The sequence below is a fragment of the Phocoena phocoena genome, chromosome 11 (assembly GCF_963924675.1).
Source record: "Phocoena phocoena chromosome 11, mPhoPho1.1, whole genome shotgun sequence".
NCBI lineage: Eukaryota > Metazoa > Chordata > Mammalia > Artiodactyla > Phocoenidae > Phocoena > Phocoena phocoena.
Window position 1 is genome coordinate 44,896,283 of NC_089229.1, and position 23,692 is coordinate 44,919,974.

General features: G+C 36.0%; 1 protein-coding gene across 1 annotated transcript in view; it reads right to left on the reverse strand.

The window, feature by feature from the left end:
• Window positions 1–23,692, reverse strand: part of TRHDE (thyrotropin releasing hormone degrading enzyme) — a 390,487-nt gene that overhangs the window by 167,453 nt on the left and 199,342 nt on the right. Inside the window, exons 4-5 of the mRNA XM_065887537.1 lie at window positions 18,485–18,639; window positions 15,612–15,725 (exon numbers count right to left, since the gene is read on the reverse strand). Of these exons, the coding sequence (XP_065743609.1) occupies window positions 15,612–15,725; window positions 18,485–18,639 (269 nt within the window). The remainder of the gene's footprint in view (window positions 1–15,611; window positions 15,726–18,484; window positions 18,640–23,692) is intronic.

The following is a 23,692-nucleotide window of genomic DNA, read 5'->3' on the forward strand; positions in this document are numbered from 1 at the left end:
TTGGAGATGTTGCATACATGCCTACACTTAAACAGTTCTAATAATACTGAATATGTGTGTCATTTTGTACTGAACTATTTTCAAAAATATGCTGTGTTTGAATTTTTGGAGAACAGTGTAAAGGCTTTTCAGAAAAGTAAACAAAGTGTGAGTGAATGCACAGAGCTGAGAAGAACACATGGAAAAGAAGAAAGGCACTATTGTTTTATTCATTCATTCATTTAACAAACATGTATTAACTTCCTACTCAATGCCAGATACTGTACTGTGTTTTGGGAATAAATATATGACTAAAATCTAGTCCTCAACCTGAAAGAACTCAAAAGTAGTTGAGAAAGACAGGTAAATAGCTATCTGTATTATAATATGATGGATGTTATAAAAACACAGAGGATGAAATGATTAATTAGTTCAGAAAAGGCTTCACAGAGGAAGTGACATTAAAGTGAGTTGTTGAAGGATGAAAGGTTACTCGGATGAATGGGGAAAGCAGCTTAAAAGGGCAAATCCTGGCAGAGGAAACATGAAAAAAAGCTGGTCTGTTTGAATCCTCAGTTGTCAGGTTGCAGAATTTGGCCTTAATAAATAGGCAGGAGCAGACATAATGACATAATAAAAGTAGTGTCTTAGGAAAATTAACTTATCTGAGTTATACAGAGTGGCTTGATGGATGTAGAAAGAGGAGACAGGAAGTGTCTACTGTACCAAGAGGCGATATGGTGATGATGTATTACAACAGGTGTTGCTGAAGGACTTTTGATTCTGAGAGATATTTTGAACGATCAACTGATATTGATGCCTTGGTCCCCTTAGTGGATGATGGAGAGGAAGTACTAACAAATAACTACATGGAATGACGTGATGGAATTTTAAAAGATTTTAGATTGACAGAAAGTTTTAAAATGTAGGGGGCATGCTACTGACAGAAGTGGAGAAGTGGAGAAAATTTTGGTTTGGAGGGAAAGTTAAAAGATGAGTTTTAGACATATTGCAAGGAATGTGACAGTGAACATTTAAAAAGCAGTATGTCAGAGGCAACTGGAAGTAAAAGCCTAGGTCTAAGATAAGGGGCAAGGGCTAAACAACTTTTGGCAAGAAACAGTAATCTGTATACAAATATATATGAAGTCTCGGAGAGAAGCAACTCTTTTTAAAAATTATTTCTTACAATATTAACACTTCATATACTGGTATTTAGAAATATATGTGAAGGGAGTTATTAAAAATTCTTAACACATCATTAGATACACCTGAAAAAATCAATTCCTTGATGTCCCCAAATGGCTTCTGCCTGAACACGTCAAGATCTGAATAGTCATGGTGATGGTGGCAAAAGAGGAAGTACTATTGGAAGGGAGGGCTGTCGGCAAGTTCCTATAGAAAGGCTGACTAATTTTAGTGAAGAGCAATACCAGGCAGACACTTTGACTCTTGTCATCAGAAAAGAAAGAAAAAAATCAAGTAATCTGAATCGAGATCAAATAAAGTCAGATACATCAAACCAGACAAAAAGATGAGAGCAGAGGGCTTCCCTGGTGGCGCAGTGGTTGAGAGTCCGCCTGCCGATGCAGGGGACGCAGGTTCGTACCCCGGTCCGGGAGGGTCCCACATGCCGCGGAGCGTCTGGGCCCGTGAGCCATGGCCACTGAGCCTGCGCGTCCGGAACCTGTGCTCCGCGGCGGGAGAGGCCACAACAGTGAGAGGCCCGCATACCGCAAAAAAAAAAAAAAAAAAAAAAAAGATGAGAGCAGAGCCTGAGCCAATTCAAGAAGTGGTGAGGTGCTCACAGGCATGAAAAGAGAGGAAAAACATTCTCTGGGCAGATAGATGTGGGTTACATCAGAGCAGCCACAAGGACTCAATTTTCTTTTTTTTTTAATTTAATTTCCTTTTTTAAAATTTTTACTGTAGTATAGTTGATTTAAAATGTTGTGTTAGGTGCTTCCCTGGTGGCACAGTGGTTAAGAATCTGCCTGCCAATGCAGGGGACACGGGTTGGAGCCCAGGTCCGGGAAGATCCGACATGCCATGGAGCAACTAAGCCCGTGTGCCACAACTACTGAGCCTGCGCTCTAGAGCCCACAAGCCACAACTGCTGAGCCCGTGTGCCACAACTACTGAAGCCCACGTGCCTAGAGCCCATGCTCCATAATAAGAGAAGCCACCGCAATGAGAAGCCCGCGCACCGCAACAAAGAGTAGCCCCCGCTCACCTCCACTAGAGAAAGCCCCCGCACAGCAACAAAGACCCAACGCAGCCAAAAATAAATAAATTAAAAAAGTAAAATGTTGTGTTAGTTTCTGCTGTACAGCAAAGTGAATCAGTTATACATATACATATATCCACTCTTTTTTAGATTATTTTCCCATATAGGTCATTACAGAGTACTGAGGAGAGTTCTGTGCTATACAGTAGGTCCTTATTAGTTATCTCTTTTATATATAGTAGTGTGTACATGTCAATCCCAACCTCCTATATTTATCCTTCCCCACCTTCCGCCCTGGTATCCATAAGTTTGTTTTCTACATCTGTGACTCTACTCTTGTTTTGTGAATAAGTTCATTTGTACCATTTTTTAGATTCCACATATCTAGGAGGATGGGTCTGAACATAAATGGCTCTTTCGTTATTCCTGAGAGAAAAGACAGGAACACTGCTGCAAAATTGATGAAAGAGTCCTAGACTGTAAGAAAAATATCTTTCATTCACTAGCTGTCTGACCTTGAGCAAGTTAATCTTTTCAGACCTCAGCATCCTCATTTGTAAACATATGTGGTTGTGAAGATTAAAGATAATTTGTTCTACAAATATTCATTGAGCACCTGCTATATCCCAAATGGTATGTCTGGTTCTGGGGATAAAAAGATAGAAAAACAGGGATCCAACCTTCAGAGATTTTATCCTAGTAGAAAGAGAGACAAAGATGAAAACAAATATTGAAATGACCTACTATGTGTAAAAATGGAAGTAGGTTCAGGATACAGAGTGACTATACTGAGAAGGCTGTGATTGGTTCTGCCTGGAGAAAGGAAGGAAAGCTTCTGAATTGATAGTTTGAGTTGAATCTTTAAGGGGGATTGAGTTTTCTAGGAGAATACCACAGAAAGGGGCATTTTGGACAGAAAGGAATATCTGGGAAAAACCATAGAGGTATGAAACAGCCTGACCTGTTTGGGGGACTCCAGAGTTTTGCGTGGCAGAAGGCAGGGAGTATAATGGGGTAAATGACTAGTGATTAGTGCATAGAGACAGACAAGAGCAGAATTATCAAGATCCTCCATGGCAAGTTAGGAAGCTAGAATTAAGAAGTGACATCACCAGACCTACATTTAGAAAGATGACTATGAATACCGGAAAGCGGACTAGAGTGAGGGGCAACTCGAAACAAAATAGGACAATACAGCACAATTATGCAAAAATAGCACACAATATGGGCTTTATCTTTGTGATCACAAAATATTATACCATTATTTTTCTAAAATTTAGCTCAATTTTGTGATGACCAATGGTGATGCAACAAGGTATTTACTTTGAAATTCCAAAATGTATGAATCAAATATAGATTTAGACATAAATATAAACATAGGCATAAATACAGATATGTACGTAGATACAAAGATAACCAAATAGATACAAATATTTCCTTTTCAGTATTTTCATTAGTTTATTTAAAGCAATGTCTTATTCCAGTTTTTAATACTGACCACATCCTCTTGTATATAGATAAAGGCACTTTTCAAATCCATAGAGTCAAATGAACAAGAATGTCTGACAAAAATTATTTGAATACAATCTAATTCCACACGTTTACTGATTGCTTTGTACACGCAACCTCCATATGGTAGAGGCTGGGGAAACAAACGAACTTGGGACACAATTCCTGCCTCCAAGCAACTCCCATTATGATAGGGAAGATAGACACACGTACAACTCATTCGTGCCATTTGATGGGTAACGTATTAGTAACCAGACAAAGTACTATGGGAGTAGAGAACAGAGGGAACGTTACGGGTAAAAATGCTTTCAGTGTATATGACCATGGTGATTCAATTTCAACCGATCTATCATAAAGAGAAGAAATTAGATATATCATTCATATTTTGTGTCATTGGAAATCTATACTACCATGAGATGAAGCCTTTTAAGATTTCATAGGTTAAACAAAATGCCACATCAGTCATTACTAATCTGAACCCCTTGCTTGCATAAGACTAGAACAAGGATACAGATATACCTAGCATTGCATATTTTGGCTTTTTCACTCTTGTTCTTCATGACTTATTCAAATCAGGACAAATTAAAGGAGAGGAATACAATCAAAAATCCAAACAAGAAAAGCAAACACATTGGAGGAAAATATACATCAGGTTTTATCTATGTGACGTCGCAATTATCATCTTCTGTAAACACACAACACAATGCCATATTTGTAAAAATTATAAATTACTTGGATTCCAAGTCTCTTAAAATATTAAAAGAATTTTACTATGTAATTTTATATTTCATCCTTTTATAAAGTTCTAAAATGTCCAAAAGTATTTTAAGCTTTACTCAGTTGAAAGTTAGCTAGATGTACTTGTGAAATATAATGTCATTATTTAGCTGATTAGCTAACATTTTGTAGATAGCTAAATCATACTGATAAATGAAATAAAACTAAAGATGTAGTGAAAATAAGAGTTGCTTCTATATAGTATTTCTTAAAAATTAACATTTCAAAATCTCATGTTTAAAAGACACATGCCTAAGATGTTGATAATCATTTTCATGTGTAGCTTGTTAAAACAGTCCACTTATATTAAAGTCAGACTTATGTAAACACACATATATGCAGTAGGCATTAAAGAATCATTTTAGAAATAATCACCATTAATGCCTATAATAAATCAAGCACTGTATTGAAAATTTTACCTCCGTTTTTGTCCACATAACCTTTTACAGTCAGTGGTACATGAACATAATTATCTGCGCAGATCTCCATTGATTTAACACTATTCTGTGATTTCACATGAGCTTTACAATAAGTAACCAAATGTGTTCTATACGCTCTTATTTCTTTTAACTATCAACTACATTTCATTCACTGCCAAGCCACAAACGCTTTAAGATGCCTTAGTCAATGCACTAACTAAAAAAGCAATTATATCTCTATAAGACTATCTTGGATGACTTTATAAGACTCTCATAACCCCAAATAACTCCTTGCACAGGTTTTTATGAAATGATATACTCTCGAACATGACTAACACAGAGAGAAGGTGGTTTAAATTGTGAGTCTCTTCAATGACTACATCCTTCAGCTGCCTTATGTTTTGTTTATAATATCCAGGCTGAATGTGTCATGTCTAATATTATCCAGGATGTGACACAGCTAAGGGAAAATGCTAAGATGAAACACAAAATGTACTGCATTGTATTCAACCAGATTCTGAGCCTTCTGCATACTTACTCAAGAACCTTTAAGATATAGCAATATTGATATGGCAGAAGTCACCATCAATTAGTCATTTACATATTCATTAATTATGATAATCCTGGGTCTTACGGAACAACCTTGAATGTGCTTCAAATAATGTCAATCACAGTAATAATTATGAACAGGTTGTCTAATTACATAGCTCATTCTGATTCTAGCAGCCCAAAAAAATCACTGTGAACAATCACCATATGCCATGTGCTTTTATATAACCCTCTTAAAATGTTCATATCATATACTTTTTCAGATTTCTTGACATTTTTTCCTTCTGTTTTCCTTCAAACACTTATCCAATGTAGTTTTATATACTTTTAAGCTCAATATCCTTTTTTTTTTTTTTTTTGCGGTACGCGGGCCTCTCCCGTTGCGGAGCACAGGCTCCGGACGCGCAGGCTCAGCGGCCACGGCTCACGGGCCCAGCCGCTCCGCGGCATGTGGGACCTTCCGGGACCGGGGCACGAACCCGTGTCCCCTGCGTCGGCAGGGAAGCCCAGCTCAATATCCTTTTTATTTCAATGAATGAGTTCTTATATAGACATAGAAAGTGCTTATAATCTTTCATAAATTGTTTGTTGCCCATAATTTCTTTTTTTGTTGTTGTTAACTTTTGACCAGAATTCTATTATTTGAATTCCTCACAGATGCTATACTTTGGGTTAGATGCTGAGAAATGATGGTAAATAAACAGTCCTTAACTGATGAAGCATATTGTTTAGTGGGGGAGATTTACTTCCTCTTCTTTGCTAATTAACATGAACTCATACCCACTCTCGTACATGTCACTTCAGCATCCTCTGCATAGAGAGGTAATAAGCTTCTTCACCTTTTCAATAATCCTCTCTCTACTTTGGCAGTAAGAATCTTTTCCTCTATCTCTATGCTTCATTGTTTTGAGTAGCTGATAAGACGTTTCAATAAAATCAAATTTGCCAGTTTTTGTTGATACTCACACACCTGTTTCTCACATCCATCACGAGAAGTTGCTAATATTTTCAGACAAATCAATAATAAGCTAACAAGGCCCTATAATATTTGATTGATAACATGTAATCCAGAGTATTTTTAAACACACACTGACTAATCATCTTAAACAGATTCAATTTCTACTTAAATCCTAATAGGAACTTTCTTATACCATTCAGGTCTGGAATAATTCCAAAAATAGGCTAGCCAACTCCCAGAAGTCATTAACATGATTACCACGTAGCTAGTTTATTTTATGTTATTTTAATTTATGAAATAAATAATTAAAATGACCTTAATTCTGTAACAAAATTTTTATTAACTTGATAATGAAATTTATTAAATAACACATTTGATAATTTAATTTTAATATTTAGTGATATAAATGATCAGTTCATCAAATAATCTAGCTAAATAAAACTTTACACTTGTTGCCAGATCACAGAAGTCTGTATACTTCCAATGAAAATAAACAGCACTAATTTTTTCAAATTTAAAAGATTTACTCTCATAACAAACAACTCCAGAATACATAGAGTGCTATGGCCCAAAAAGTTAACCAATTCAGAAAGGAAACTCCACATTCCCAGACCCTATATATTACTGTATCTCAAAGTAAGCTACTATAACATTTATAGACTGATTATAAAATTAGCAAAGAAAATCTTTATTACTCAGAATGCAAAATCTGGACTAGCAATCCATTTATAAAGTGCAAAAATATTAAAATATTAGCATTCCAAAATCATTCTGAAATGGAACAGGTATACTCAAAAGTATTATGTGAAGGCAATTTCTTTGCTCTTATTAATTTTTAATATGTGATTCACAAGATACTCCACTGGAAAACATATTTTCGACCCTAAAAATAATACCATTATACTTAAGTACCTAATTTTAATAGTAATATTTGTAGTAAGAAGAAGAAGAAGAAAAATATCTTAGAGTTTTAAAACTATTCTGTGACAGAAACAGTACAGGTATTTCATACATATTTTGAAGATGGAGAAACAAGATCACACAGCTATTAAGTGTCAAAAATCTGGGACTTCCTTGGTGGTCCAGCAGTTAAGACTTTACACTCCCAATGCAGAGGGCATGGGTTCGATCTCTGGTCAGGGAACCAAGATACTGCATGCCACACAGTGTGGACAAAAAAAAAAAAATAATCCACGGAATAGGCAGAAATAAGGAATCGAACTTCATTCTAGGAAACTGTAAAGTAGCATTACTCGGACAAAAAATAATTTAACTTAATTGGTAAAATAGATCTATAAGACTTTGAGGACACTGATGTTCATACTCATCTGTGGTCCCCATCTCTAACAGAGACACTTGCAAAGACTGGACCTCCAAAAGATGTTCGTTACATAATGAAAAATGAGTGAGTCAATATAGATTAATCCCTGGAAATATTTTATAAATTAGGGGCCCTAAAAATGCCAGCAAAATGCTTAGCAACTAATAGAATAATAGCACTTTGTCGTGAGAAGCCAAATTATTTTCAGGCCTAGGAAGTGATATAAACCATCATCTCTCAGAAGAAGCCAAAGATTCCAAGAAAAGCACCTTATGGTCTTAAAATGTAAGACAAAGAAACACGGAGAGTTTTTACTTTTAATTAGTCATCTTCAATATTGTATTGTGTTTAATGTCCTTCAAATTGGACTGATCAAGTGGATAGTCGGGAAGAGAATGTAATTAATGCCAAGTTTTGCTCTTTAGGAGCAATCGAACTAACCCTCTCTTTAATCAGAAAACTTGGGAAATAAATAATAAATAGATGAAAATATCCCACCATCACCACAAGCACCACTACAACCAAAAGTACAGAAATATTTTTTTTTAAGCACTTATCTTCCAAGCAAAGCTGTGAAGCTTAGGGAAAGAACAGAACTTAACTGAGCAGAAAGATACTCAAATTCTAAATAAAAATAAATAGCTATTGTAAATCTAAGCAAATATTAGAGAACATGTTTGGTCCATGTAATATAAAAATAATAATAGGTAGCTAAATCTTCTTCCTGTTCCATTATTTGGCTAATCCTCTGAGACTTACTATGCTAAATTTTATTTTCCAAACATATCTATGAATATGAACAGTCTGATTGAGATTATGGATCTGTGTTTTTGAGCTACTGCATAAACAAAACAACTTCTGACAGAGCATGGTTGGTCAACTAAGAGCAAAAAAAAAAAAAAAATCCTCAATCTACCCACACCTTCTAACTGAAACCACCTCACTAAAGATAAAATACAGTGTGTATAAGAAGCTGATATATAGCAGGTCTCTGCTAATAAGCCATGAGGTTTATTCCATAGAAATTAGCAAAATGAATGTCTCATTTTGGGTACTTGATAATTCTTTGAATGAATTAATTAAACAGAATGAATGAAATGTATAACTGAATGGAATGGTAAAAAAGTGGCAGCAATCCATCAAACTAGTTTATATAAAATTAATGTTGACAGCACTCAGGAAACACATCTCTGAACTATAAATAAAATCTTGAGAAGAGAAAATTTTAAATGATTAAAGGAGTTAATTGGACACAGGTGGATCTGAAGTAGGTTCTTAGAGAAAAGCATCCCCACATATCTTCATTTTTAAAGACAAATATGACAAAGATAACACTCTAATCATTAAAAAGAATTTTATTTCATTAGTCCCAGGGAAAGGTAAAAAGCTAAAGATATAAATAGTTTCAAAAGGGGCTTACTTAAAACTGTGAACGGTAGATCCACAGAGGTTATTCAGCTCAGTGTCAAAACATGTTCTACCCCAAATCATCTTTTTGAACTCATGGTTGAAGAGAGCTGCCTGAGTGGTGACCTGCGTGGTAGTCTAGCCATTACCACACTCTCAGACTCTTAAGAAAAATGACAGCAAAGATGGGTACTCTCAAGATACCTAGCAGAAGGTCTTACTCTATTTCACAGCGAATTAGCATATGTAAAGTGTTTAATGTTACACAGTAAATGCTACATAAGTCTTTATTACTGCAAGTGTTACTGGAGTAATTGAAGCAAAATCTTTATCAACCTCAAATTATTGCTTTTTGCTTTCTCTTGACAGGAAGCTCCTTTACATTTTTTGATTCATATCACTTGAACTCACTACTTTCATTTATCACATCCTTGTCTAGCAACAGCTGAAAAGTGTTGAAGTAACCTTGAGGAAATGGAAAAAAAAAAAAGTCCCATAAAGTGTTATGGACTGAGACAGTCACTCCTTGCTTAGAAATGAGTGTGTTGTAATATCTTTTAAAGCATATAGCTGCCTGGTTAAGGATGATTAATAATTATAAAATTAATGAATTATTCTTTGGTTGTCCTCTTAGTCCCCAGCTTTCCTTTTCGGTTGTGTTCATGTTACAGATTTTGCAAAGCAAATTCTCTTTAACACATCTGAGATGATACTGAATGATATCAAGTGTTGAACAATTCATGTATCATAAGAAGATAAACATTTTTACCAAGCGTGGTAAAAGGGACAGATTAAACTGGTATAATCTGCTATTGCAAATCATAAGTATTTGAGAACAATGATGTCTAACAGAACATTTCATCATTTTGATATAAATTTTTGGCATCATCAATTTTTTTGTTTATCAAGTAATGTCTGACCATTTTTAGCAAGTTGGAATCTTTTGCTTGCAAACTGCTCTTACCTAAAAAGGGAATGAATGGGTTAACTTTTCCTATATTATTTCTAGATATGAGAAAGGATAGCGTTGCATTATTGTTAGGCTCCAGGTTCAGAAGAGTTTTCTTCTTAGGAAGTGTCTAATCCTGTCAATTTATTGGTTACTTTTAAATTCCTAAGGAAATGCAGAAAGGCCTTGACACCATGCAAACCTGAACACAGTCTTCGGAAGAAATACTTTATTCTGAAGGGAATGCTCATTTATCTTTTATCTCCAAGTTTAAAATATACAAAACCTGAAACAGTGTCTTTCTGAATATAAATGGCTTTTTTAAAAAAATCATCCTTTAAGAACATACATGGGGCTTCCCTGGTGGTGCAGTGATTGAGAGTCCGCCTGCCGATGCAGGGGACACGGGTCACGGGTTCGTGCTCCGGTCTGGGAAGATCCCACATGCCGCGGAGCGGCTAGGCCCGTGAGCCATGGCCGCTGAGCCTGCGCGTCCAGAGCCTGTGCTCCGCAACGGGAGAGGCCACAGCAGTGAGAGGCCCGCGTACCACACACACACACACACACACACACACACACAAAAAGTTGATGTTTTCAGCACAAAGAGAAATGACTTGGCGAGGGGTTCGGAGGGAAGAGTAAAGGGAAAGCATAAAGAAGTCTATTTTGAAGACCGTGACCCCCAGGAGACCCAAGTGAGCACCCCTTCTACTTTTCTTCTAGTCTTTCAATGTAAATGTCACTTTTAAGCTACTGAGAAGGATCAAAATTACCACAGACCCTTGGGACTAGCCATCAGAAGCTTTTAAAATGTTCACATTCAATATGTCAGTCATTTGAGAATAAAACATCATCTACCAGGTTGAAAACAATTGGATCACCTTCTAATTTACTGATTTCTCAGGAGCAGAATATTATATGTGGATTTTTTATCATAATAGACAAAATACAACTCTATGGAAAATCACATATATATGATGTATGTGTATATACACATTTATTTGGTATTCAGTATTTACAAAGTAAGATTCTAAAATAAATATTTAATTCCCAAATGGTCTATCTTTGACACCATAGCCCTCCTGGGCAAATATATTTTGATATTGATGAATCATAGGCAATAGTACCAATGTACCAACTACTGTTGAAATGTATATTAACTAACTTTGAAAAGCATGTGAAAGCTTTCTTCCCTACAGACATTAAATCAAAGATGGACTTAAGACATGAACAGCTGAACAAGTAAAATATTAACCAAAACAATTTTTTCTCTCTCTAATTTTCTATTTTCCCCTCTCTTGAGTAGTAGAGTGTTTATTATTGTTTAGAATAATTAAGCAGTATATCTTTACATTTAAACTGGAAAAAAAACTGAATTCAATAAACTCTATCTATTTCAGTTCACCAATGATTTTCTCAACTTCTTTTTGAATAAAAACAAAATAATCTAAGAAGTAAAAGTAATTTTATTGCAATGCCTATTAAATTTAGCAGACAATTTTTGTTGGAGCACGTTAAAATGATACTGAGTCTAATGGCAGAATTCATTTTTGCTATTTTAGTCCTGCCCATGATAAAAACAATTGAGAATATTTATCAAAGTTTTGGGCAATACACTTTGAGATATCCTAAGTATTTAGCATAATGAAGTTTAGTTGCACGATTCTTTATTAATAGTTATCTTTATGCCCAGGTATGTGCCCTCATAAAAATTTAGGAAGAATTCCCAGTCTGCAGACTTTATCAATGTATAAAGTTATTACTGTGTAAAGCTCCTTTAATCCCAAATTATTTAATAAAAGAACATACACTCATGTTGAATAATTCTCATTATAGCAAGTACGTCCTTACAAGGCTACATTCAGGAAATTAAAGGTTACACCTATCATACAGATACAAATTATAGTGAAAACCTGTGCAATATGCACAAGGGATATGCTTTTGCCTGCGTCGGCATCAGGTCTGTAAAATAAGGAGTTCTTCGTGGTATCATTTTTACTATTCATCCTTTTCCTGTATTGAAGCTCTTTTATTATACAGTTTTTTAAATTTAAATGATAAAGAATTGTTGAAGAATAGTAACTAGGCAGCATGAGTCTTTTCTTTTCTCCCTTTGGACGGCCATCAACAGCATACTGTAACTTAATCATCCAATAATGTTGTCATTAACAACCAACTTTGATCAAATAACATCAAGCAAAAGGACTACTCAACCTATGAAATCTAACCCCAGCCCTGAGCTGAAGAAGTTGCTTCTGTTGATCTTGACACTTCTGTTTGATGAATGAAACATGATATAAGGCTTATGTTCCTATAGAATAGTCCACATTGCCAAAAAAGATAAGCATTGATTTGGGGAGACTGAGTCTAGATATAAAGATTACAGAAAACTTTTTGTAATCTATACATAATTGTTAGAAATCTAGGGTGTCAAAATAGATTACTAGGGTTGGAAATGTTAGGGTATTTATACATAAAATCAATGCCCCTTTGTAATGGAGCATTTATTATTTTCCAGGTCCATGATACCTACTCACATTTGTATAACGGTTCATGCATTTCAAAGACCTCGAAAGTTATTTTATCTTCACAAAAAATTATGTGTGCTTACCAAGTCAGTATAATCGCCCCCATTTCTCAAATATTAAGGGTGAGTCAAAGAAGTGAAATGCCTTTCTTGGAATCTGAATTTCTTCTTGCCTATCCATTTCCTGACCTTATATCATACTACCTGTAAAGGCCCATATCTATAAAATGGTATACTTGATCAGTTTATTGGGGAACAAAATTTCACTGTAGTTTTTATTCCATGTAGTGTTTTTAATGTAAAAACTGATTATTGCTTTAGCAGAAACTGACTGTAAACACATACACACACATATATACAACCTAAGATTTTACTAACAGTTAAGCAGCCTACACAAGTATACTATCCTAAATCAGAACAAGAGCTTCCTTAACAATACAGTGCAATTCTGGGCTTCCTTATTGCCATTCCATCGAAGGTAGACTGGCATAGTAATCTCCCTAGCAAACTGAAATTGTATTTCAGTGCTTGAGCCTTGGTGTCTAAAAATAATTAAAGCACTGTTTTTGAGATCAGAGGCAAAAGAGGTCAGCTTCCTGAATTTCTTTACTTCTGACACAAGCCTGACTTCTGGGTTTTCTAATTTAGGCTAAGTTCTAGTGAAGCCCAAGCCTTGTTCTCCTGGGGGAGTTTCTGTGCATATCACAACAGTATGAGTTACTGCTAACACAGCCATCACTCTTGTTCTTTCTAGTATTTCTTTCACTCTTTTGCTGATGCCATTATGAAAAATAGTGCTGACACAGCCTTAAAGTCACTTAATATCCTTTCTTACTTATGTGGCTAACTTAGTCCTAAAATTTTGTTTGCAAAGAAGATATTAACGATCCTTGGAGGAGAATTTGTTTAGAGTCTCTTCTTACAGGTTTTATAAATTTAGTATATTGAAAAAACTACTAAGAAAGCAAAAGCAGCCAATGATCAGACAGTATTTGTAATCTTTAAAATCCGAACATAAAGAGACATAATAATAAGACCTGTTTTCACTATTGCCTAATTAATTGTGATGGACCTTATCCTTTCATTTCTTAATCCATCATTAATTGCTATTTTTGATTATAACATATGGATTAATATCTTACCAGCTCAAGGTTTTTATACTTCCAGTGCATGGTACGTATTCTGTTAAGGACAAAGTCTCAGATGTATTATTTACACTCTATATTCATTTTCAATATTTCTTATAAAATTGTTCTCCATTTATAACTTAACTGATAAAGATAATGAAGGAATATACAAAATTATTCAAAGACAAAATCCAGTATGAGGACATTGAAACTTGGGATTCACTGCCATGCTAAAACCATTTAAAGCTGTCAGTTTTCACCTCCAGTATAATTCTGTTGATTCCTTTTTAACCTAAGATGTATTTTTATAATGATGAATAGAAAGGATTTTGTCATAGATAGCTGAATGAGCTGAAAAAAAAGAAAAAGCTTACCTATATGAGTAACATGCCGTTTGTAATACTTACATCTTTTAATATTGAAACATAATAGAATTATAAATCAGTAATAATCCACAGCATAGTGAAAATTAAATGATAATTTTAAACAAATTTGGTTGAAAGTCAACTAAAAACCAAAATATATTTTCACAAATATTTCAATATCCTTAAACATTTCAGTTTTCAAATTTCATATTTGTTTAAAAATTACTTAATTAATATTGATGGTATTGATGATTTTTCTTCAAAGTTCTTTAAAGGCATTTTTAATTAATTTTAATGCCATAATAAAACAGTTCAAATAAGATTTTCTAAATTGTATAATATATAATGCATACCTAGATACATAAGGCTAAGTAAAATTAACTCACACATTTGTGCAAATGAACCATGCTGCCTTTATAAAATATAAGCAAAACTGGATAATTCAAACATATCAATATGATATTACAATTGTAACATTTCTTCTGAGATATGTAAGATCACCTTTCTTACTCAGCAGGAGTTGGCTGAATTTATGGTAGAGAAGTTATATCATGACTTACAGACATCTTTATATTTTACCTTGGTTTAAATACTATTCAGATCATACTTGTAATCATGACAGATAACTAGATTATCACATAATAATTTAAACATCAAAAAAGAGTGGCGTGAAATAAATATATATTATCACTCATGCTATGTCACAGGTGAAAGCTTTTGAGCTTCTGGAAGTTGACAAATGTCAGCACTTTGCAACTTTTACGTAGTGCCACTTAAAATAAATTTAAAATTCAAGTTCCCAAACAGCATATACCCTGGGTTCTACTCCATAATAACATAGTCACTTACTGATTAATGGAAGCTTATACGAAATGAAAAACTTACATTAAATGACATATAGAAATCATACCCTCCCTCTACTTTTTCTTCTAGAATGCTCTAGAACATCACTGCTTAAGGTACAACAAATCCTACTTCAGGTTCAGACGTACAGGTATGGGTATAATGTGTACAACTCTTTATAGTGACCTCTTATTAAATCATTTAATCCTAAAGTAAAAACAGCAATAATGCATCAAAAATTTTAGCTAATTTTTGAGTTCATCACATTGAAGAAATATTAAGTTCTCATTTTTCTGTATATTGAAACATCCTATATACTTAAAATATGACTCATTGGTTACTGTTACCTTCTCTATTTTAAGGGATAATTTATCTTTGTTATCAAATACTGCAATCTAAAATATTTCTATTTAGAAAACATACCATTTTGAAATCAGCGTATAAACAATCAGATTCTATTTAGTTCTAATAAACAAAAATATTTTGGAATAGTACTGTTTACATTTTGGGTTACTTTTCCTTTTATTGGATAGCTAACTTTTTTTTTCATACATCGGTTGGTATTTTCAGTCACATGTGATGATAAGATAAGCCCAATGTTACACAGGATCAACCTTTCACTTAGAGTTCCAAACAATTAAAAAGTGCACTTACCATGTTCCAGCCGGGGTAGAGGTAGTCTGTACCAACAAACTCAAAGTAGTGAGCAAATCCCTCCTTCAGCCACACGTCTTCCCACCACACAGGAGTCACGAGGTCACCAAACCACTGCCGTGACAAATGAGTGGGCATCAGATAAAATCGCGTCTATCCCAGAATTATTTTATCTAAAATTAAATGTATTAAATTATGATTATCACAACTGGAATTCATTCCCCAATTGATTTTGTGATCTTAAAATACGTTGTGGCAACACCACTGATTTATTTGACTACTTGCATGACACTAATTTTCTATAAATGCATTCAGGGAAGAACAAAAATAAAATGTTCAAGGAACACAACAAAAAGATTTAACCTGGAGAAGAAAGAGCTCAGGGTAAAAAAACTGACAACAGCTGTCTTCAAATATTTGAAGACCTAGTATATAGAAGAAGAAAAGGCTTGGGTCTTATGGCCCTACAGGGGACAAATCAGTATTAATGGATGGATATTAGGGTTGTAGATTGGTAGACATTGCTAAAAATGCAGGAGACCCTCTAACAGACTGAAATGGATGAAGATGGAAAATACTACCTCGAGAAGTGGTGAGCTCATCACAGGAAGTACCGAAGCAGCGCCTTCCAGTGGCAGAGGCAATTCACAGACGACATCGGCTGACTGAAGGAACTAATAAGGGCTTTAAGAAGCTCCACACCTGACTCTCCATGATTCTATGATAATGAGGGTTAGACCAAAAAAGTCTCTAAGATCCCTTCAGGAAAGTAATGTTGTAATTTATAATTGGTGTTTTGATTAGATCTGGATACATTACTCTGAAATCCTTGCTGAGTTCACCAAAGCTTAAAGGAATTCTTTTTTCATTAAAAAACAAAACAAACAACAACAAAAAAAACATTATATGTGGGAACTATCCTACAGACTTGGGATTTAATGATGAAAAGTCAGACAATGTCCCTTCTCAGGCAGCTGACACTTTATTGTGGAGGAAGGGACAATTAGGTGAGATAGAAAATAAACAAATGAACAATACAATTTCAGATCTTATTAAAGTGTGAAAGGAATGGAGGATGGGTCACTTTAGACTGTAAAAACAAAAAGATTCTCTCTAAGCAGATGACATTTGAGCTCAGACTTTAATGATAAGAAGAAGCCATGAGAAAGCATCAGGCAAGAGGATTATAGGCATTTGTAAGTAACCCTTAGTGTGAAGACTGTAATGTGGGAGTGAGTTATTTAAAAAGCAGAAGGAAAAGTATCAGATCATAGCTTTACAGCTTTAGGAGCTAGAGGAAAGAGCTTGGTGGCTGAGCATTTCAATATTAATAAAGTATCACTTACCCAAGAGGATCTCTAATAGAAATACAAAGAAGAGATAACTCTGAATATGCTGATGACCACAAAACAAATGATATTTAAAACATTTTCTGTTCTTGATCAGAAAGTAATGTTTCTTCTCCCTTAAACTGAAAGCCTGTCTTAAGAATTGTGACAATAAATAGGTGAGGAGAAACGGTAATGTAGAAAATAATTTGGCAATGATAGTGGAAATGATTATGTGTTTCTCCCAGCTTGTGGCTCATTTCCGCATAGTAAGTAGCCGAGCACCACTAAGCTAGAACAAGAAAGTAACTGAGAATCTGGAACAAATGAAATCCAGTTCTAGAAACAATTATCAGTGTGTTCTTATTTCAGCAGAACTCTACATGTAACTCGTTTCTAGGAACGTTCAAAAGGACACTGATTTGCGTCAAAGAATTGTATGTTTAGCTGGAAACCATTTTTAGCACAATAGAGGAGCCCTGGTTATCTCTGCAATGGACCCCCTTAAATCTCTGCAGCAAGGAACACATGCCCAAACTGACCAGCATGACAGGTACAAACGTCTACAGGTACACTGCAAAAGGCTGACATACAGGTAAATGGTCATATGGCCTAGAACAATTTATCATGAAGTCCCTATTCATGTATTGTCATTTAGCTGTTCAGCCTGTTTTACTAACAACATTTTCCACCTCACTCTTTCTTAAGGTTTTCAAGCTTTTTAAAAAGATTTTGGGTTGGTAACAAATTGAAGTTTTCAATTTATCACACGGTGATTTCTGGTGTTTTCACTTAAAAACCATCCATAGTTTCTGGTAATCAGGACAAAGATTGCTTTTTATTAGCACAAACGTTTATTTTCAGTTATTTTTTTCAGTAGAATCAAGATTCTAATAAGCATTGTGAAATATCTGTAATACCTTCTGCTCATTGTAAGAAAGTACATAAAATCAAAATGAAATTAATTTTATCTTAGCTTCATGATAAAGCTGGCTAATTTACATATGAATTTCTAAACATGTCAAGACAAAAAAAATATCAATCATTTGAGAAGAGGCTGTCGCAGAGTTAGTGAAAGACTTCCTAAGTGTCTGTGTGATGGGAGAAGGGGAATAACAAATTGATTTCAGCAAAAGCAAATTTTGACATGTACACAAAATTCAGCTGCATCTTTCAGCAATGCAATAAATCATTGCCATCATTGCACTCACCATATATACACACCGATAATCACAAGAAAATACAGCAAGGTTGACAAAGAATAGTGAGTGGATAGGGTCTCCAAAGAGGCTGCTGGGTAGCAGTGCCATCTCACTCCCCAACTAAACTGAATGACAGTTACTTATTCAATATGATCCGTGTGTTTGCTTTCGTTTGTGCCATCACTTGAGAACAACCTATCTTCCAAAAAGAACTACATGGTGCTCTATACAATTAAAACTTAATTGGGAGGATAATAACTTAGCTCCTAATCTAAGTATCTGAAATCATTCTACATTCTCGATAGTTTGCAATCATACTTACACCTGATCCTTTTTCTCATACCTGGTGACATATCTCATGAACAATGACCATGGTGACATCCAGCAAATAAGAAATAGATGAAACACTGGGATCCAGCAGTATTCTTTGTTCCACAAAAATACTTAGTCCCCAATTCTCCATAGCAGCATACGGATGCTTAGGCACAGCTAAAAGATCTAGAAATAGAATAAAACAATTCCAAAGGCTTTAACAAACATGTCAGATTCTAAATTCATATCCGACAAAAGTCCAGAAATCCTAATTAGAAGAAATACTTGTTCTTTCTCAGTAATTTTTTTTTTCTAAATTAAACTACCTGCCATTTCTACGTGACAGCAGAAATATAGGCTATCACTGTAAATGCTGGCCATATCCATCCATCACAGTTCATTTTCAGACCCAGTGCTGTAGGAGGTTGGAAGTATCAGCACCATTATTGATGGGCCTATCCTAATAAGTTGCAGAAAGTCAAGGAAACCAAATGCAGCAGGAATCTACAGAGTCAAAAGGCATTGTGCCTTCTAATGAAAATATATTCAGCTCAGTGCAGTAAATGCTGTACTCTTGCTTTTACCTCAATATTGTTCAAAAGAAAACATTTCACATCAGTTTAAAAATCCAACATATCATATTTCTAATTGCTTAATTCTAATGTATTTTTTGAGTTTTGTTAAAAATAAAATATTACATGTAAATATAGCTCAGATAGAGAAAACTAAAAAAGTAGATGTAGTGTCAAAAGGACTATTGAGGGGGGCTTCCCTGGTGGCGCAGTGGTTGGGAGTCCGCCTGCCGATGCAGGGGACACGGGTTTGTGCCCTGGTCTGGGAAGATCCCACATGCCGCGGAGCGGCTGGGCCCGTGAGCCATGGCCGCTGAGCCTGCGCGTCCGGAGCCTGTGCTCCGCAATGGGAGAGGCCACGACAGTGAGAGGCCAGCGTACCACAAAAAAAAAAGACTATTGAGGGAACCTGCAGACTCTAGTTCTGGTCCTGCCTCCACCATTAATTAAATATATGACATCAGTAAATCACTTTAATTTCTCAAGACCACAATTCTCTCACCTATAAGATAAGGTTATTGGATGTCATGATCTCTAAAATCCCTTCCAGCTCCGAAAATCTATGATTAGGTGATTCTAAGATTTGTGCTTATTTTAAAAGGTTGTAGAGGTATTATCAACGTTTGCTTAAGGTGACACAGTAAGTACATGCTTTGATGCACTCTCTCTGCTCAAACACCTAGCAATGTTAAGTAAAATATTAAAAGGAAAAACTGAAAATCATCTCCAGGCTTGAAAATAAACCTCTCCATGGACCAGAAATGGTACATAAGTACAAAGCAGTGATTGCATGTGAAGCCACGGGCAGTGGCATTTGGGAACTGGATCCAGCAGGATTCACCGGAGTCAAAGGCATCTAAGCCAAGCTGATAACTTGTTGCCAGAGGCTGACGTAGGGCATGCATGTGCAGAAGGACTGAATATAGCTGGTGCTCAGTGCTGCTTGGGAAAGCTAGCAAGCAGCAATGTAAGGATTCGAACCCAGGCAACCTGGCTCCACTTTCCCATGTAAACCCTGGACTAACTCCCTAGGATGCTAAGAAAATAATGGTACAAAAATGTTTGCTGCAGTATTCTTTGTGAAAAGAGAAGTGAAGAGTGAAAAGAGTGAAAAGAGAAAACTGCAAGCCTTTCACCGAGATAACTGACAAAGAAACTGTGAAATAATTCTAAAAAGCAATACCATACAACAACTGAAATAGTCTTACCACTAGATTCTAACACTACATGTATCAAAACGGATAATCTGAAAAACATAATGTTGAGGGAACAAATAAGGTGTAGAATGACCCTTACCATATACTACTTAAAAACAAGCAGAATAGTACCATCGATTGCAAATGGATACTCACACATTCACACATATACTCAGACAGACAGTAGTGGTAAAATGCACACACAGTCACACACATATAGGAATGATAAACACCAGATTCAGAATTATGATTGCTTCATAAAAGAAAGAAGGAAGAAGGAATCAGGGACAGTCTCTTAGGTTCCTGGAGCCAATTTCAACATGTGTGCATGTGGGGCGGGGACGTGGGAGGGTTTGTCCCACACCGTCTATAAATAATTCTTGGATTCCAACAGAGTGACCCAGTATTCAACTCAATTCCGATACCATCTACCCAAAGATAGAATCAGATTCCACAGGTTAAGGGTTCAGTCCTACAACACTGCACCCTCCATCCCTACTTCAAAAACCAGTCCCAAGCCCAGGTTGTTACCTGTGCTTCTGACCTATGGACTAAAGATAAGTCAAGTATGGCCCCTGTATCCACTACATGGAAACATGACAGCTTAACAGAAAAAATAAAGAATAAAAACTCCTGTGAAAGAGAGAGAAAACAGATTTAGTTGGAGAAGTTCTTGAAAGAGATAGTATCTGAGTTGGACTTCCAAAGATAAATAGGATTTCAACAGGCAGACAGAGGTACTATATGCATTCATTTATACAAGTATGTATTTATTGAGCATCTCTTTTGCTCAATACAAGCATTGTTTGTTCTGTCATCCAAGCTCCTTGCTCCCTGCTCTCATGGCACTTATATTTATTTGTGGGTGTGTGTAGGAAGAAGAGGTTAATTAACAAGTAATAAATGAATGAAAGAAATTTAGTAAATGATAAATGCTACCAAAAAATAATTGAGTAAGACAATGATTGACTGGTAGGGTGAAATGGGTGGAGTGTGGTCAAAGCAGGCATCTCTAAGGTAATCACATCTCACCTGAGATGTGAATAATGGTAGAAGCTAGCTGTCTGAAGATCTGTGGAAGTATTGATATATTGTTCTAAGAAGAGGGGACAAAAAATGCACAGGTCCTAAGGAGGAAATGAGGCTAGCATATTGGATAGAATGAAGGTTGGTGTGGCTGAAGCATATAAAGGAGAAGAGTATAGTTGTGAGAATTATACAAAGTGCAAGTACATAACAAATAGACATACTTCTACTTAAGATTTTACCTTGAGACCTTCCTTAAATATGAACAAACCAGGCAATAGAACAACATTGTGCCAACTCTGCCTGCCACCAGCAGATGGCAATAGCAGTAGCAGGTCTGGGGCCGTTTACTTGTAGGATCATGGGGACTTATGGACAAGCCTGTTGCAAAACAGAGGCACTTCTGTTTGCTGGAGTTCTCCAAGAGCCGAGAGTAGTCAGGTTCCCAAGACTGAGTCAACAAATCAGGCCGAACACTGGAATATGGAGTGGCTCAAATGGCACGGAGAGAAAATTCTAGACATAGGCCAGATGCGAGTCTAAGAGTTTGGAATAAAGAAGGTACAGCCAGGGGCGGTCATTAGACAGCAAAAACCTGACTAGCAGCCTAAGCAGGTGTGGTGAGGGGGCAGCTGAAGGTTGGTGCCAACCATCTCAGGCAGTGGTGACCTAAGTAGGCAGCTGGTGACAGGTTGGTTTCCAGAGGTCTAAGGGCAGAGAAGTCAGACCCGAGTAACAAAGCTGTACTTCAGCCAGACAAAGACTCTTGAGCAATTGGAGTCAGATTCAGATAAAGTGATTGAGAACAGAGTGAAACACAGAGGGATCAAGCACAGGAGGCAGCTTCTTAGATGCTCACAGGCTTAACAATAGATACAGGGAACCATGTCTACGGCTGGCAGAAGGAAAAAAAAGGAAAATTTTAAAAATGAGATTACGCTACTACAGACATAATAACCTTCTATCAAAGTACTGAAGAAACTTGGATTTTGTTCTAACAACTACTGAGGGATAATTTAACTGTGTCTCTCTGCTCTATACCTTTATCTCATAAACAGTTCTATATTTTGAGAATACCTTCAGGTGGCATATATCCACATAAAGACTTGTACGCAAGTGTTCATAACAGTTTACTTCCAATACGCCCAAACTGGAAATAATTCCAATGTCCATCAACAGATGAATGGATAATGTGTGGTATAGCCATACAATAAAATGCTCTTCAGCAATAAAAAGAAATGAGCTATCAATACGTGCTACAACGTGGATGAGCCCCGGAATAGTTATACTGAGTAAAAAGGAAGAAAAAATATATATGCTGTACGATTCATGTCACTTACATAAAATTTTAGAAAATGCAAATTCATCTACAATGTCAAAAAGCAGATCAGCAGTCACCTGGGGACACAGATAGGGGGGATTAAAAACAGCAACAGGAAAGAATGTCTCTATGTGTCTAACTGAGTCACTTTGCTGTACGGCAGAGATTGGCACAGCCTTGTAAATCACCTATACTTTGATTAAAAAAATAGCAACAGGAAACTTTTGGGGGTGATGGATAGGCTCATTATGGTGATGATTTCATGGGTGTATACATATCTTAAAACATCAAATTTTACACTTTACCTATGGGCAGCATACTGCATGTCACTCTACCTCAATGAAGCCGTCAATACCTTCAGTAACTGAAATATTCTTTTGCTTAACTTTGAAGATAGTAAGATTTATTTACAATGAATTAAACTGTCTCAATTTTTGCAAAATAATTTGTCATGAGGCTATATCCATTAATGTGTGCAACCACAACTCTTTAATATGCCTTGAAAACAGAAGTAAGAAAACTCTATGTTTCAGAGTCAAATTTACTCGGAAATTAAAAGAAAAGCCTGGATAAAATTATGCATAGGAGTCTGCTCCCAATTAATTACGCTAGTCCTAAAACTATAGGCAGATAACAAATATTCATATAATACTAGTGAATGTGATTACATAAATCACCATAAAAATCTGACTTTCTCTACTTGTTCCCTTCAGTGCACTAGAATTTACTTTCTATCTTTAACACTATGTTGAAACTGCTGTCGCTAACTAAGAGCACAAAATCTCATGGAGACCTCTGAGTTCTTACTTTTTTTTTTTTTTTTTTTTTGCAGTACGCAGGCCTCTCACTGTTGTGGCCTCTTCCGTTGCAGAGCGCAGGCTCCGGATGCGCAGGCTCGTGGATGCTCATGGGCCCAGCTGCTCCGCGACATGTGGGATCTTCCTGGACCGGGGCACGAACCCGTTCCCCTGCATCGGCAGGCGGACTCTCAACCACTGCGCCACCAGGGAAGCCCTGAGTTCTTACTTTTTTGATACTGCCAAGATTTATCACACTGCTCATTAGGGTCTGTCATAGAAAGATACCCGTGTTTCTCCTCCACTTCCCAGATTAGCCTTTCTTCT